Raw genomic sequence first — 17,243 nt, forward strand, 5'->3', positions numbered from 1 at the left:
TTCTGTGCATCACTCCTGAAATGAGGGCACTCCAACCGACTTCCATCCCCTAAGGATGATCTGTCTACCAATCATAACACTGGCTAGGACCCAATTCATATGTACTTATCCCCTTCGTGAATGACCGCCCCATAGGCTAAAATACAGTCTGAGGCAAAATGAAATTTGAGTGCCCAATACGTCACACATAAAACACTGAACCCTCTACCAAATTCTTGGATCTTAACACATCTCCAAAAAACATGGGTTGTATCCCCATCTTCTGATTGGCATCGCCAGCAGGTGGGTGTGTCTTTTAGACCTATCCTATAAAATATAGAGGGGGTCCAATAGAATCGATGTCAAATCTTAAATTGCAGAAGGCACACCCTTGCATCTCTAGATGTAGACTTGACGTTTTTTAGAATCCTAGCCCACACTCCCTCTTCCAATACCAAGTTTAAATCTTTCTCCCATAATCTCTTGAGAGAAGTTGAAGCGCCATCCCTCAGACGCTGAATTAGCTGGGAGTAATACACTGATGCCTCATGGCCTTTTCCAAAAGCAGTAATCGCCACTTCCAGAGTATCTACTGCTTTAAGGGGGTGTATGCTTCTCCCAAAAATAGTACAAAGCAGGTGGCTCAGCTGTCAATACCTGAAGAATTGAGACCTGGGAATCCCAAAATGTTGAACCATATTTTCAAAGGTCTCAACACTCCACTCTCAAATAGGTCACCGAGCGCATTAACCTCCCTCACAATCCACTCTGTCCAGCAGAAAGGGGACTTATTAATACATCATTTTGGGTTCAGCCATATACTCGAGGCAACATTTAAATAAATGTCTGAATTAAACACACTGGACACTTTTGTCCATACAGAGTGCAAATACGAAATAACAGGGTGTAACTTAACTTCTCCGGTTTATTTGATAGAAAGGCTTTGCAATGGCGAAATAGGGGCAAGAACTTCCTGTTCAATACAAAACCAGGGAGGGGCTCTCTCAGGTGTAAGCGACCAATGAGCCAACTGTCTGAGACCGAATGTATAATAATAAAACAAAATGTCAATCAGCCTATGTAACTTAATTAAATGTAATCTGGGACGTTTACCATTCTAATTGAAGGACTTCACTATGCTATCAAATTGCTTGAAATAATATAGGGGGACATCTACAGGGAGAGATTGTAGCAGGTAGTTGTATTTTGTAATACAATAAAATTAACCTTCCTAATCATAGATAAATGTGATGAAGCCCACCTGCCAACATTGCTCAAAATGTTTTATTAAAGGGTCAAAATTAACTTCAGGACCAGCTGGGAATAAAATACCCAAATACTTAATGCCATGTTTGGGCCACTGGAAGGAACCCAGTTGAAGAGCCGTTACCGGGCAGAACGCTGTCAAAGCCAAAGCTTCTGATTTAGACCAATTAACTCTGTATCCTGAGAAATTAGAAAAGGAATGAATAATTCTGTGGAGGCAAGGCATAGATCTAGTAGGGTCGGAGATGAATAATAAAATATCATCTGTGTAAAGCAAAAGCGCTACACCTCCCGCCACCACCGCTGGAAAATAATTCCTCCTTTCTTATCGTGGCTGCTAATTGTTCCAGGGCAAGACAGAACAGTAATGGGGAAAGAGGGCAACCCTGCCAGGTATCCCTATCCAGAGTAAAATAATCTGAAATTACTATATTTGTTTCTACCACTTTACCAGGTATCTATAAAGTAACTTAATCCATCCAATAAAAATATTCCCGAACCCGTACATTTCCAAAATCTTAAAAAGTTAATCCCATTCTACCATATCAAACGTCTTTTTGGCATCAGGTGAGATGGCTGTGACCGGAGTCTGATCGTTCGTCACTGACCACATGACATTAATGAAATGCCTAATGTTATAAGAAGAGTTACAACCAGAATAAACCCCACCTGATCTATATGTATTAGAGATGTCATAACTTTACTTAATCAGTTAGCCAACATTTTTGACAATATTTTAAACTTTTAGCTGGATCAGGGAAATTGGACGTTAACTCTTACACTCACTTGGATCTTTGTCCTTTTTAAGAATCAGACTGATCTGGGCTTGCGTCATGGTTGGCGGAAGCTTTTCATTCTTTAAGGATTCCATATAAACTTCTAGCAAAATTGGAGCCAGTTCTGTAGCATACAATTTTAAAAACTCAACGGCAAAGCCATCTGGCCCCGGAGCTTTGCCTGCAGGCAAGGCCTTAATTACCTCGCCAAGCTCCTCCAAGGTTATCTCAGAATCAAGAGTTGTTGTTTTGCTAAGTCGTCAGTTTAGGAAGTTCTAATGGTTCCACAAAGTTTCTAATATCCTCATATGTAGATGAAGATTTGGAACTATAGTGCTCAAGATTGAATTCTTTAAAAGCATTATTAATATCAGTGGCTGAGGTAAATATTTCACCAACAGCAAAGTTTGCAGTCAGAAGAAATGGTAGAAAAAGACTCTCTCTCTTTTATATATCTATCCAGAAGTATTCCTGCTATGTCCCCCAACTCAAAATATGACTGTCTTGCCCTGAATAGCCAAAACTCCATCTTCTGTGACAAAACAGTATTATATCTGTATTTCAAACAGGTCAATTCTCTGTTGGCATTAGACGACATTCAGTGTTTCAGCTCTGTCTCTGCACTTTTAATATTCCCTTCCAATTCCACGAGTTCTTGTGCTTTGGATTTTTTGGTGAATGTGGCATACTGTATGATCCAGCCCCTAAGAACTGCCTTAAGTGCCTCCTAAGCCATGCACACAGAGGACACTGAGGACCGGTTGACCTCCATATAAACATTGATTTCATCCTTTAACATTTGTTGGAATTCAGGATTTTGCAAAAGGGATACATTAAAGCGCCAACTATATGATTTCCTTTTCTCCATATGTCGCAACACCTCTAAACTCACCAGGGTGTGATCTTAGACTAAATTGTTTCCAACAGGTGAAATGAGGGACTTAGATATAAAAAAAAATTATTCTAGATTCAATCTTATCGACTGATTGATAGTCCCTACCAGATGGTTTCAAAAGTCTCCAAATATCTGTAAGACCAAGATTTTTACACATCATGTGATGCATCAATGTTTCTCTAGGGACTTGCACACTTTTGCTTCACTATGGTCAAGGACTGAGTCCATCAAAAGATTAAAGTCTCCTCCCAATATTATGTCATGGGGGGTGCCAGCGGCTTGCAACATCCCTTCAAGATCTATAAAAAAAAAGCCCTGATTATCAACTTTAAGTGTATAAATATTAGCCAAAATAAAACTTTGCCCCTGAATCAGTTAAAACAATAATGACTCGTCCTAATTTATCTTATCTGTTTGAGACATTTTAATTGCAGATGCATATGTATCAGTGTAATGTCTCCCCTGCTCTTACTTTAGCCAACACTCAAGAAAACATGTCTACCCCATTTCTTCCCAAATTGTTCAGCTTCAATGACTTTATGAAAAAGTTTCTTTCTTTTCTATCACCTTTCTCTCTTGTCGAATTTGCAAAGTCTGGGAACAAGAAAATGCTGTGTTTTTTTCCAAAAAAGCCTTCCTTTACTCCTTGACTCACGTAACACAAGATCTTTATCGAATTATCTCATAAAATTGACCATAATTGATCAGGGCCTGTCTCCCTTCGCGGATCATGGAAAAGAACCCAGTGATCTTGCTCGATTTCCAGCTTATGGCCTGCTATGTTGAGCAGATTTGGAAGGAGCCAATCCAGGAATTTCACCATATCTTAACCCTCTTCTACCTCAGGAATTCTGATGATTTGGACATTATTCTGCTGGCTACTGTTTTCCATGTCCTCCAACTTCTCTCAGACACGCTCCAAATCCAACTTGGTCACTAGCGGATAAGCTGAAAATTTCCTCTCTGATGACCCTCTGCCGTTTCTCGACATCCCCCACTCCCCCCATAACCACATCAGTGAACTTCTCTTCCATGGCAGTGACTGAACGACATATCACAGCAAGATCCTCTAAGTCAGCAACGACCCTCGTCAGCATTGCCATCATGTTCAGCATCTCACGCCACATTTCCCACACCTCTTCAACTAAATCGACTCCCAGGCTCGCGGTCTGCTCAGGGGCATTAGCTTGAGCGCGTAAGTGTCTTTTAATGTCTCTAGAACCCGAAGATTTTGAATTCTTTGACATATTGTCCTCCTAGAACAGTTATGGAACAAAGTGTATCAAATCTCACCGGTTTATATCATTAAAAGTGTTAAAAATAGGGAAAAAATATATACGTTTATATCAAAGTGCACAGAGCTCACTGCTCACATGTCCGATCCTCACATGTCATGTGACTCCGAACTTCACTTTTCTTAACCATTTTTGCAAAGACTTTTAAATGTTGATCTCAAGGTGACTTTTAGTGGATGAATGAACATTCCTGTTTCACTCAAATTCTAACAGGTGTCCTAGCAAAGCAACCATGGGTGTAGGTCATCACATGAAATACAGTCATTTTCCACTACAATTTGACAACCATCTGATTTTTAACAATATATACTGTTTTAAATAAACCTTTTATATATATATATTTTTGTTTGAAAAATATGCTTTGGCTATCTTTAAAATAAATGTCACCTGGTTTGATCATATGTTATCTAATGCAATGACAGCTTAAGTGTACAAATGGTTTTTGGGGTATCTCTAGTAGTTTATAGTTATCTAATATGTAAGTGTGTGTGTGTGTGTGTGTGTGTGTGTGTGTGTGTAGACCTGAACTATATATAGACTTACATTTGGGTAGGGATTTTTTAAAACAGACGTGTATTTGTCCTTGATGGCCCTGAGTTCCAGTGTAAAACTGCCCTTCTTAATCTATTCTGTCCATCTCAGAGTTTGTCCTTTCAGCTCTACCCCTTTCTCTGTTTTCCTGTATTTCTCTTCCCTACTTTGTTATTTGCTGCTCCCAAGGCCTTACGGTCTAGAGGAGGACGTAAGGCAGTATGAGCAGGACCTGGCTAAGCGGCTCTACCAATCCCGTGTGAGGGCATCACTAGGCACAGCTGCAGCCCCTCCCACTTCCTGTTTCTCCTCTTCTTGTCAGCCAAGGTCTGCCCTTACCAGCCAGAAAGCATCATGGGGGCTTAGCTCTGATGCTTAATGCTGCTTGTGGGCTTCATAGTGTTTGAAAGCATTGTGTGCACTCTTGTTTTGGGGCTAAACAGCTTGATGGGTTAAGATTAAATATTTAATAGTGTCATTATCTTTGGGATTTTAATGGATGAATGTGCACTGCAATTTCTAAACCCACTGCTGCTTCTGCACGTTTCCTAGTTTTGGCTTTGCAGTTTGGAAGTGCACCCCCTCTTTTCCTCCATTCACTCACTCTTGGTCTTATTCAGTACAAATTTTGTATTGTTCTAATAACAATTGCTTTTTTGTCTTAAGTTGCCTGCAGTTGTTTTTTGTTTTTTTTAGGTGCACTGATACAATTTTTCTGTAGCCTATAGAGCAGGGGTGGGCAACTATTTTGGTAAAGGGGCCACATCAAGCTTTAAGTAGTGCATAGGAGGCCACATTGTATTCCTTTTGAGATACAATGTTCCACATTGATTTGGTTTTTGTATCTTTTAAGCCCAGAAATAGCTGTGTAATACATTTTCTGAAGTGTATCTGTGACGAATGGGACTATTCTGCAATTTCCTAAAGTATTGTATTACTCTGCAAAGGTAGATACTTTTCTATCAGGCATTAAGAACTTAATAATAGAAATTATTTATTTTACCATATCTACTTCCCTGTTAATTTATTATTCAATTTAACACTCTCTACATCAAGGGTCTGTTTTAACAAAAAAATTATAGAACTTTTAACGTTTGTTGCAAAGCGGGCGATTTTGCTTATTTTATTCTCAAAACAATTCCCGTTTACACGCTAAAAGAATCATGATTCCATTCAGCACACAACTGAATAAAACAGGCCTCAAGACTATGATAAATTATTACTGCAAGAGTTACATTAACAATCATGTGTGAGGGGACATCAACATTTCTAAATTCCACAAATAAAAAATACTTATATATATCATATATATATTCATCTCTTGCTTGCTTTTGCTCACGTGTCAGTGATTTCCCCTCCGTGTGTCAATGATGCAGATATCTATTTTTATATTTAATTTCATCACTGAGAAGGTTTACCTGCAAACTTAGTAGCACCAAACATCTCAAGCAGCCTCAGGAATGGGCACAAAGTGCCCAAAGTACACTTGTGCATGGTTGCCATATTAAACAAAATAAGTATAACATTAGGTGGAATATTTCCAATTTGCGCAAGTATAAATCAGCAAATTGGGGTTGTGGCGTCTCTTATCTGGCAATCCTGAGCATGTTAAACGCACGTGGAGGTGTGTTCGGTTCCAATGTAAGATAACTGAAATATCCAATGAAAAAAAACACTTTTAGGATAAATGAGCCGTGGAGGCCGTAAATTAAACCATGTGGAGGCCCGGAGGTTGCTGAGGTCTGCTATAGAGAGACCTACCAAAGTTCTGATACTGGATACTTTCATATAAACTGCTTTCATACACAAAACAGAATAAAAAATTATTTTAAAGGAATAGTTCACCCAGAAATGAATGTCATAATTTACTAACCTTCATGTTCCATACTCGTTTGACTTTCTCTGTTATGCAGAACACGTAAGGAGGGACAATAATGAATATCCTGGCCCGTCTTTTCAATACAATGGCAGCTGATAGTGACTCACTTTAAAACTTAAAGGGATAGTTCACCCAAGAATGAAAATTCTCATAATTTATTCACCTCATGCCATCCCCGATGAGTATGACTTTCTTTCTTCTGCTGAACACAAATAAAGATTTTTAAAAGAATACCGTAGCTCTCTAGGACCGTAAAAGGATGTTGATCAGCACAAAGCTCCAAAAAGCACAGATAGTCCTGGTAAAAGCAATCCATATGACTCCAGTGTTTAAATTAATGTCTTCTAAAGCAATATGATCGCTTTGGGTGAGAAACAGTTGAAAATTTAAGTCTCTCGCGTGACGTAAGTGCATTAGCATGTTCACGCGAGAACAGATGCATGCACGATACAACCTGAAGTGCAGATCGGTTTGTTTACAACAGAATGGTGTACACACCGGGATGGGAGGAAGGTGCTTCGGGTTGTTCCTGGCAGTGTACTCTGCCTTACAGGCTCCAGATGGTAAGGATTCTGCATCTGCTGCCTGCAATGATCAAAGCTTCCTTGGTTTTACTTTCATTTAACATGGCAACGCGCTTATGCCACACATGAACACGCATTGGAGAGCAACGCAAGTTATTTATATTGAAAAATGACTTAAATATTTATCTGTTTCTCACCCAAATTGATCGCATTGCTTTAGAAGACATTAATTTAACCACTGGATTCTTATGGATGGCTTTTATGCTGCCTTTATGTCCTTTTTGGACCTTCTGAGATCTGATCACCATTCACTTGCATTTAATAGATTTACATTTGTTTGTGCTCAGCAGAAGAAAGTCAAACACATCTGAGATGGCATGAGGGTGAGTAAATGATGAGATGATTTTCAGTTTTGGGTGTATTGTCCCTTTAAAAATGGACAACTAGCAACTGCCACTGTATTGAAAAGACGAACTGGGATATCCATTAATTTCTCTCCTTTTGTGTTCCACACAGCACAAAGTCAAATGAGTTTGGAACATCATGAAGATATGTAAATTGTGAAAAAAATTATAATAATGTGTTGAACTATTCCTTAAACCAAAAAAAAACATCAGCAAAGAACAATAACACTTTATTTAAATCATTTAACTTTAGGCAGAGCTGTTGTGAGTATGAAAGAAAATTCACTGATCAGTAAACATTTGATCTTCAACATGTAAAATGACGAACCACAGTTCACTTCTTTTATGTGATGTTTAGAGGCAGGTAAAGCAAAAATGGATTATACCAGAACTGATGTCACCCAGTCAGATTGAACTTTGGAACTTGGCATTTATTTTGTATGCAATATGCATCAGACAGACTGTGAACGGTATATTGGCGTGCTATTTGGGGCTGAGATAAACTCTGACCTTATAAAGTTTGGCAGTGCTTGTATTCACAGCTTTAGGCTGCATATTTGGACTTGTTGATGCATGCACTGTTCACATAATGTAATGGGCAGAGGCTTCCAAGCCAAAGTTGCCATCTCAGGTCTGTTTTAATGTAGAGCGTAGTCTTCGTTTGTTCTTGTTGGAGCTTAATTTATGGTGCACCACGTAGAAGCTTGGTACTGTCAACAGACAAGTCATATCGGTGCATCTGTTGTTTTCAAGATGCCTTGTCATAACCTTTGCTTATTTTTTAAGACTGCCTCCATCAAATTAACTTGTTTTCCTGTATTAATCACAGTAGGCACAGCACACTAAATACAGTTGAAGTCAGTAGTTTACATACACTTAGCTTGAACTCCCCAGATTTCATATTAGCAAACTATAGTTTTGGCAATTCATTTAGGACATCTACTTTGTGCATGACACAAGTACATTTTCTAACAATTGTTTACAGACAGCTTGTTTCGCTTTTAATTGACTATAACGCAATTCCAGTGGGTCAGAAGTTTGCATACACTAAGTTAACTGTGCCTTTAAGCAGCTTGGGAAATTCCAAAAAAATTATGTTAAGCCTAATTTAGCTTCTGATTGGCTAATTGGAGTTAATTGGAGGTTTACCTGTGGTATGTATTTTAACTTCAAACTCAGTGCCTCTTGAAATGGTAAACTCCCCCGACTGTGCCTTAAAAACAAAGTCATTCACTTTTCTGCATGTTTGAAAGACAGCACGATACACAAGTGAGAAAGCTCCTGGATAGTGATGAAGAGTTAGTCAGAAGAAGAGCGGGATTCCGATGAACGTTTGCATTTTGAAGAGAGAATTTCGGACGAGTAAGTCATTTAGTTTTAATTAGTTGACATGCTGTTTTATATAAACATCACCATCTTATAAGGATTGCTGGAGGATCATGTGACACTGAAGAATGAAGTAATGATGCTGAAAATTCACAAAACAATTCACAAAATGCATTTTACAATATATTCACATTTAAATTGTAAAAATAGTTCAAAATATCAATGTTTTTACTGTATTTTGGATCAAATAAATGCAGTCTTGGTGAGCAGAAGAGACTTCTTTTAAACGGTAGTGTAGGTCTAAAATTAAGGAAAGTCTTTATGTGGTCTGTCCGCACTGAGGCCGTTGTGAAGAAGGCTCACCAGCGCTTCTTCCTGAGACGGCTGAGGAAGTTTGGAATGAACCAACACATCCTCACACGGTTCTACACCAGCACTGTAGAGAGCATCCTGACTGGCTGCATCACCGCCTGGTACGGCAATAGCACCGCCCACAACTGCAAAGCCCTGCAAAGGGTGGTGCGAACTGCCAGAAACATCATCAGTTGATGTTTCTGGCAGTTGAGCTTCCCTCCCTCCAGGACATATATACCAGGCAGTGTGTGAAAAAAGCTCGGAGGATCATCAGAGACTCCAGCCACCCGAGTCATGGTCTGTTCTCACTGCTACCATCAGGCAGGCGGTATCGCAGCATCAGGACCCGCACCAGCCGACTACATGATAGCTTCGTCCCCCAAGCAGTCAGACTGTTGAACACTTGATCTATCAGGATCTATAATTAGCACTGCACTTTATTAATCTATAATCACACACTGGACTGTCAACATATTCTCCTCAATACAACTACTTTATATATATTATATTTCATATACTCTTACTTATTGTATATTGTATATTCTATATTGTGTGTATTGTCTACTATACATTGTATATAATTATTGTGTTGTGTAAGTATGTGTACATTTGATATGTAAATTGTGTTGTGTAAGTATGTTGTTTACTGTAATTGGTATATGTCTCATCACTGTCATGACTGCTATGTTGCTCGGAACTGCACACAAGACTTTCACCTACTGTTGCACTTGTGTACATGTTAGTGTGACAATAAAGTGATTTGATTTGATTTGATGTAAAGAAAATGTATAGTCAGATTACTTCTTTTAACTTAAAACATGATTTTGATCATTAAGTCTCCTCACATTCATTCTCTCTGTCACATTCCTCATTGATAGGCCCAGAGGAGGGTCTTTTGTCTCCTCAGGTGTGAATTACAATCAATATTCATTATAGTTTACGCCGCCTCGCATATAACCTTTCTAATACTAAAAGTGTCTTACAAATGTTCAATTACTATATTGTTTTGCGAATGAGTGATCAGGATGGTATACATAATTTTGTAGCAAAAACTCTAGGCTACAAGATCCAGTTCTCAAAAGGCTTGTGGACAAATATTTATTATGTGTTATATGGCCTTATTTCAGTGACTTAAAATTTTAGTTTTTTCAAAAACCATGCATAAATGTTATTTTCTCAAAAATACAAACATGTACACACATGTTGCTCACATATTATTTTAGCCCAGTTTGTGTTGAATACAGTGTTCTCAGACTTTAGTCATGAATGTGTTTTTAAGCAACTAAAAAAAGCACAAATGTCAAGACATGTCAAAACTTCTCCAGTGGCCAAAACACCCTCAGACCCCAGAGGGTTAAAGCTTTTTCGCAAATGGGTCTTCCAAATGGACAATGACCCTAACATCCCTCCAAAGTTTAGACAAAATAGCTTAAGAAGAACAAAGTCAAGATATTGGTGTGGCAATCACAAAGCCCTGACTTCAGTCCGATAGAAACCTGAGTCAGGTTTGTAGGCAAGGAGGCCTACAAACCTGACTCAGTTACACCAGTTCTGTCTGGAGGAATGAGCCATAATTCCAGCAATGCATTGTGAAAAGCTTGTGGAAGGCTTCCAAAATGTTTGACCCAAGTTAAGGCAATGCTATCAAATACTAACAAAGTGTATGTAAACTTCTGCCCCACTGGGAATGTGATGAAAGATATAAAAGCTGAAATAAATAATTATCTTAAAATAAAGTAGTGATCCTAACTAAGCTAAGACAGGGAATATTTTCTACGATTAAATGTCAGGAATTGTGAAAAAGTGAGTTTAAATGTACTTGGCTAAGGTGTATGTAAACTTCTGATTTCAACTGTTCCTCGGCTTATATCTCTTTCATGTTTTCCACCCACCTATCTTTTTGTATTCCTTCATTCTCTCACTCTATCTAATTCTCTTTTTCCAGGATGAAGTCTCTAGAGCAAGATGCTCTGAAGGCTCAAATGGTCATTGCCAAGTCTAAAGAGGGGAAGAAGCGTGGAGCCCTGGATCAGTTGTCGGAATCACCGTCTCCTGCCCCCACACCCTCTCCTACACCCATGGAAGGTGAGGAGCCCATTTACCTACATTTATAAACCTTTCGCAGAACTTCTAAAAAGGCAGAATGGTGTTTTCATACTTGGTCTTCTTTTACTGGTTCATTTAAAGACCTTAATAAGGGGTTCTGGGTAGCTCAGCGATTATTGACGCTGACTACCACCTCTGGAGTCACGAGTTCGAATCCAGGGTGTGCTGAGTGACTCCAGCCAGGTCTCCTAAGCAACCAAATTGGCCCGGTTGCTAGTAAGGGTAGAGTCACATGGGGTAACCTCCTCGTGGTCGCGATTAAGTGGTTCTCCCTCTCAATGGGGAGCATGGTAAGTTGTGCATGGATCACGGAGTGTAGCATGAGCCTCTACATGCAGAGTCTCCATGGTGTCATGCACAATGAGCTACATGATAAGATGCGCGGATTGGCGGTCTCAGGAGCGGAGGCAACTGAAACTTGTCCTCCGCCACCCGTATTGAGTATCTGCGCCACCACGCGGATCTTTTAAGTATAGGGAATTGGATATTCCAAATTGGAAGAAAAGGGGATACAAATAAATGAATTTAAAAAAAAAAAGACCTTAATATGACCTTTGGTTGTTACATTTATCAGTTGTTGTTTCCCAAACAGATATCAGTCCATGGGCAGTAACTTCACCAGGAAGACTGGTATGAGACATTTGTTATTTTTGTTTAGTACGGAGTAGACAGCAAACTTTGTTTCACCTGTAATGTTGTTTTGGGTGGCTAATGTTTGCTCTAGTATTTAAGTTCCCATAGAAAGATCTCATACTATCCAGTTTTGCTTTTGATGATAAAAGTCATTCTTTGACATTCATGTCCATAGCAAGTAGAGCATCATCCATGAACCTTCCTTTTTCTGTTTTCTTTGTTTGCTTTTCTTCCTCCTCCGTTGTACCTTTATCTATCCTCCTATATTTTCTGCTTCATTGCGTTTCTCACATTCTGTCCTACCCTAAATTCATCCTGCCATCTGTCTTTTGTAATACTTCTTTCCTCTCTTTCTCTCTACATCTTTCCACTGCTTATGCCTGTTTGCAATTCTTTTAGTCCCTGTCAGAAAAGAAGTTTGACTACCGAAAATTCGCTGCCATTCCTTCTTCCAAACCCGTTTACGACATTCAGGTATTGCCTGCATGCAAAGCGTCAAGGAGTCCTTCCTGGTCAAACCCTTTTGACCCACTCCTGACCTCCTGGCTTTCCCTGCTCCCTTGCTGCTCCTCTCCCTGGCCCTAAACACTATTAACAGGGCCCTGTAATCACCAATGTGAGCAGCATGATAATTCATTTTACTGCAGCTTTAAGCCATCATTCTGGATCTTGGTTATCAGTAATTTGGGTTTAGTGTTCGGTTCCAAGGCCTATTTCCACAGCCTAATGCACTCACCCTGTTCTTAATCTACTTACATTGTCTATAACATGTGCTTTTCTTCTGGGTATTGGGATGTAGCAAAGAGGTGGGGCTTACAAATTGGTCTTTGGGGCTTTGCGTTGATCCTAACCTGAGATGACAAACTAATTTACTAAAACACTCAAAAGGAAAACAAACTATATTTGCCCTCTCCACTCGAAACCCTGCATCCACTCTCATATGGCCTCACACTCAAACAGCAGCTAATTTCATGCATTCAGCAAAACGTATCTGATTCCTGTGGCATCCAGTGTTGGTCAGTTGTTAAAACCTAATGATAGGGATGTTTTTTTCCCCCTGTTGCACAGTGCTAAATGCTTTATAGGGCAAAATATCACAACATTCTGTCATTCTCTTGGTGCCATAGAATTATCTGATATGTATCTGATCCATGTGATGCCAATGGGAGAGGCGGTACTGCTGGGGATGCAGGGGGGCATGGGAACAAAGGAACATTGTCTTTCTGGGTTTTATTGTTTTGTGGTCGTCTTTCTGTTTTTTGTGATAAGGGAATTTGGGCATGAAGTAATATTTCTGATTGTTAATGTTCCAAAATATTCTCTCCTCTGGTACATACCAAAAGACCACCAAATCCTGAAGACTGACAAAATCAGTGTTATGGCCAAGCTGGTAATTAAATTGGCTGGTGAAATCAAGTATAAACCCTCAACATTACAAATGAACAACCTAACTTATGTGATGATTCAGCCAAATCATTTATAGTGTTGACAACAAATTGTTTTTTTAGAACCGCTGAATGTTAAACATTTCAATTAACTTTCAGTGAACATCAAACATTTCTGTTTCTGTTGATTTTTTTAAAAGATGATATTAATGTTCTTTTTTTTATTATGTTTATTTCTATTTAAAACAGTTGGTGATGCACATGTATGTTGAGATCTAAACCAGTTGTAGTTGCTTGATAATTTGCTGAAGTAGTATCATGTGTCTTTTTAGATATGTGCAAAAAGAAATGTCTCTCTATAACCACGTATCTTTGCACAAGCTTATATTTAAGGACATACGTTAGTGTCTTCAATTTGATATCACTTAAAAAAAACCTAAACAAATGTTTTGTTATATCATATTATAGGCAGATCATTAAAAACAGATTCTTAATTTACAGCAATCTGGATTCAAGCAATGCCACAGTCAGAAAGCTTGGTGGATCTAATATACCATTTGGTGGCCTTTTGAGACTGCCATAATTTGGCTGTGTTGTTGTGAGTGTTTATGTTGTCTTATTTGAGATAATGTGTGAAGCAGCAGTGTCACCATGACTGGGAATGCGTAATACAGCTCTCAGTGTAACTTGAAATTTTTTAAGCAATACATGTCTTGGGTGGGGGTGAAGGTTTCTATTGCATGCATGTGTTTTGATTGTTTAAAGGGACAGTTCTGTGAATCTTTAAGCTGACTTTATGAAAAGGAGTGCTTGATAGATTTTTTAAAGCTTCCTCTAATTCAAAGAATTCCATGGACTGAAAAAAGTTGGAAAGATAATAAGCCAATAATTGGTCTCTTAGACATCCCTGGTCTTCCCTGTGTTAAAGGATGATCCGTGTTCAATAAAAGTTAAACTCAATGGACAGCATCATTAGCATAATGTTAATTACCACAAAAAATATTTTTGACTTGTCCTTCTTTTATTTAAAAAAAAATAAATAAAAGTTGTGGTTACGGCACTTACTGTACAATGGAAATGAATATGGACCGTGCATAAATATAAAATTACACAATATTTAAAAACTATTGCCACAAGACAAAAATGCAATATTTTAAGATTTTAGGGGGTTTAAATCGCTTACTAACTGAATCTGTGGGAGGTTATTTCCAATATTACAACTTTGTTGTCAGGATGACATGATGCTAGTAAACCCTGTAATATGGTAACACCATAACACTGTTAAATCCCTGATTTGATCACTGTGTAATCCTGTTAATGTGTAATGGTTACTTTTTGTGGCTATACTTTTGAAACAGTGTGTATTGTAACATTTATGGACTGGCCCCATTCACTCATTGTAAGTGCCTTACTTTAAAGTGTTAGTTCACCAAAAAAAGAAAATTAATTCATTGTTTACTCAACCCTGAGTTGTTATAACCCCATATGACTTTCTTTATTTTACCCAAAACAAAGGGAGAAATTGTGAAAATAATTTGTGCTCAGTGATGTCATACAATGGCAGTTAATGGTGACCACCTCTTCAAGCTTCAAAAGCACACAAAAGTATAATTCAAAACTATAATATATTATTCCATGAGACTCAAAATTGTTATAAAAGCATAAGTTAATGTTTGGTGAGAAACAAACAAAAATCTATTGTATTATTTAGTGAAACTGTTACCCAGCCGTTGTGCACCTCTTCGCGTTCGTGAGACTTCACAAGAGCAGGATCTAATGCAAGATGGGGCGTTCAATTTCATTTGTTTATCTAAAAATAGGTCCACCACGGCGATATTAACAGAAAACAACACAGCTGCACACAAAACAGAGAACATACAGTTGAAGTCAAAAGTTTACATGCACTTAAGTTGAATTCATTAATACTTTTATATCAATATAATCAATATTATAATAAAAAAAAAAAATTAACCACTCCACAGATTTATTATTACCAAACTATAGTTTTGGCAAGTTGTTTAGGACATCTACTTTGTGCGTGACAAGATACATTTTTCCAACAAATGTTTACAGACAGATTGTTTCACTTTTATTTGACTATAACACAGTTCCAGTGGGTCAGAAGTTTACATACACTAAGTTAACTGTACCTTTAAGCAGCTTGGAAAATCCCAGAAAATTATGTCAAGCTTTTAGCCAATTAGCTTCTGATTGAAGGTGTACTAAATTGGAGGTGTACTTGTGGATGTATTTTAAGGCCTACCTTCAAACTCAGTGCCTCTTTGCTTTACATCCTGGGGAAAATCAAAAGAAATTAGCCAAGACCTGAGAAAAAATATAGTAGACCTCCACAAGTCTGGTTCATCCTAGGGAGCAATTCCAAATGCCTGGAGGTACCATATTAATCTCTACCAAAAAATAGTACCAAGTATCGGTCAAGAAGGAGACGCATTCTGTCTCCTAGAGATGAACGAAAAGTGCAAATCAATCACAGAACAACAGCAAAGGACCTTGTGAAGATACTGGAGTAAACAGGTAGACAAGTATCTATATCCACAGTAAACCTTGAAATAACCTGAATGGCTGCTCAGCAAGGAAGAAGCTACTGCTCCAAAACTGCCATAAAAAGCCAGACTACAGTTTACAAGGGCACATGGGGACAAAGATCTTACTTTTTGGAGAAATTTCCTCTGGTCTGATGAAACAAAAAATGTAACTGTTTGGCCATAATGACCATCATTATATTTGAAGGAAAAAGGGTGAGGCTTGCAAGCCAAAGGATGGGGGTGGCAGCGTCATGTTGTGGGAGTGCTTTGCTGCAGGAGGGACTGGTGCACTTCACAAAATAGATGGATTCATGAGGAAGGAATATTATGTGGCTGTAGCTGCCTTCAGTCTCTGTCAGTCTCTCTCATTATGATTGAGTACTCTGTTTTAAACAAAATGAGGCTGGGCATAGAAATGAATCTATTCTCCGGCTACAAATTCATCAGACATATTTAGTAAGTTTTGTTCTCTGGTTTGTGTGCAGCTGTCTGTTTTTAGATAAACAAAATGTGTTTTCGCTTGAACTCTCCGTCTCGACGACAGATACTGCTCTTGTGTGTCTCATGAACATGCAGAGGAGAGTAACGGTCAGTCAATAGATTCACTAAAGAATACATTGATTTTGGTTTGTTTCTCACCAAACCTTAACGAAAGTTTTCATAACCATATGTGTCATGGAATAATTTATTAGACTTCTGAATTATACTTTTGTGTGCTTTTGAACCTTGAAGAGGTGGTCACCATAAACTGCCATTGTATGACATCACTGATCACAAAATCTTTTCACAATTTCTTCCACTATGCCTTTAACTGTGATTTTTCCTTTTAATTTTTGCCAACATTATTTCACAAATGCTGTCAATTGGGCTGAACGTGTATTGAATCTTGAACCTTTAATGTTCACATTTCCTTTAACCGCTGGCTCTTTAAGAACACAAGGGTTTTGCTATGTTCATGGGCTTGAAGCAGGAGTTATTACCAAAATCACTAGTCAGAGTCTGTGCTTGATCACAGGACTGTGTTGGTTGTTGTATAATAAAGCTATTGTAATCTGGATGGCCCATCAGTAAGTCTGTCGGCAGTGATTGTGTATGTCTCTGTGGACTGTTTTTAAACCATTGAAGAGTTGTTGAAGGTCAGTCAGTCTCTCCTAGAACTGCTCTTTGGCTCAGATGGGAAGTGTCTGTTGTCTGTTACTATGCTGTGCAAAAGACTATTTCATTGATTTAATTAAAATTTAAAGTATATGGATAGTGTTTTTGCAATTCAGCCAAACCATTATTCTCAGGGAGATGCCTGTTATCTTCCTCTTGTATATTCAGGTGTAAGGAAGCCATTTGAGC

At 38.4% G+C, this 17,243-nt stretch overlaps 1 protein-coding gene across 1 annotated transcript in view; it reads left to right on the forward strand.

Annotated features, from left to right (window-relative positions):
• The window catches only part of LOC127626884 (protein scribble homolog), a 121,895-nt gene that overhangs the window by 100,674 nt on the left and 3,978 nt on the right, over positions 1-17,243 (forward strand). Inside the window, exons 40-43 of the mRNA XM_052103029.1 lie at positions 4,932-5,069; positions 11,175-11,314; positions 11,928-11,965; positions 12,368-12,442. Of these exons, the coding sequence (XP_051958989.1) occupies positions 4,932-5,069; positions 11,175-11,314; positions 11,928-11,965; positions 12,368-12,442 (391 nt within the window). The remainder of the gene's footprint in view (positions 1-4,931; positions 5,070-11,174; positions 11,315-11,927; positions 11,966-12,367; positions 12,443-17,243) is intronic.

The sequence above is a fragment of the Xyrauchen texanus genome, chromosome 1, assembly GCF_025860055.1.
Source record: "Xyrauchen texanus isolate HMW12.3.18 chromosome 1, RBS_HiC_50CHRs, whole genome shotgun sequence".
Taxonomy (NCBI): domain Eukaryota; kingdom Metazoa; phylum Chordata; class Actinopteri; order Cypriniformes; family Catostomidae; genus Xyrauchen; species Xyrauchen texanus.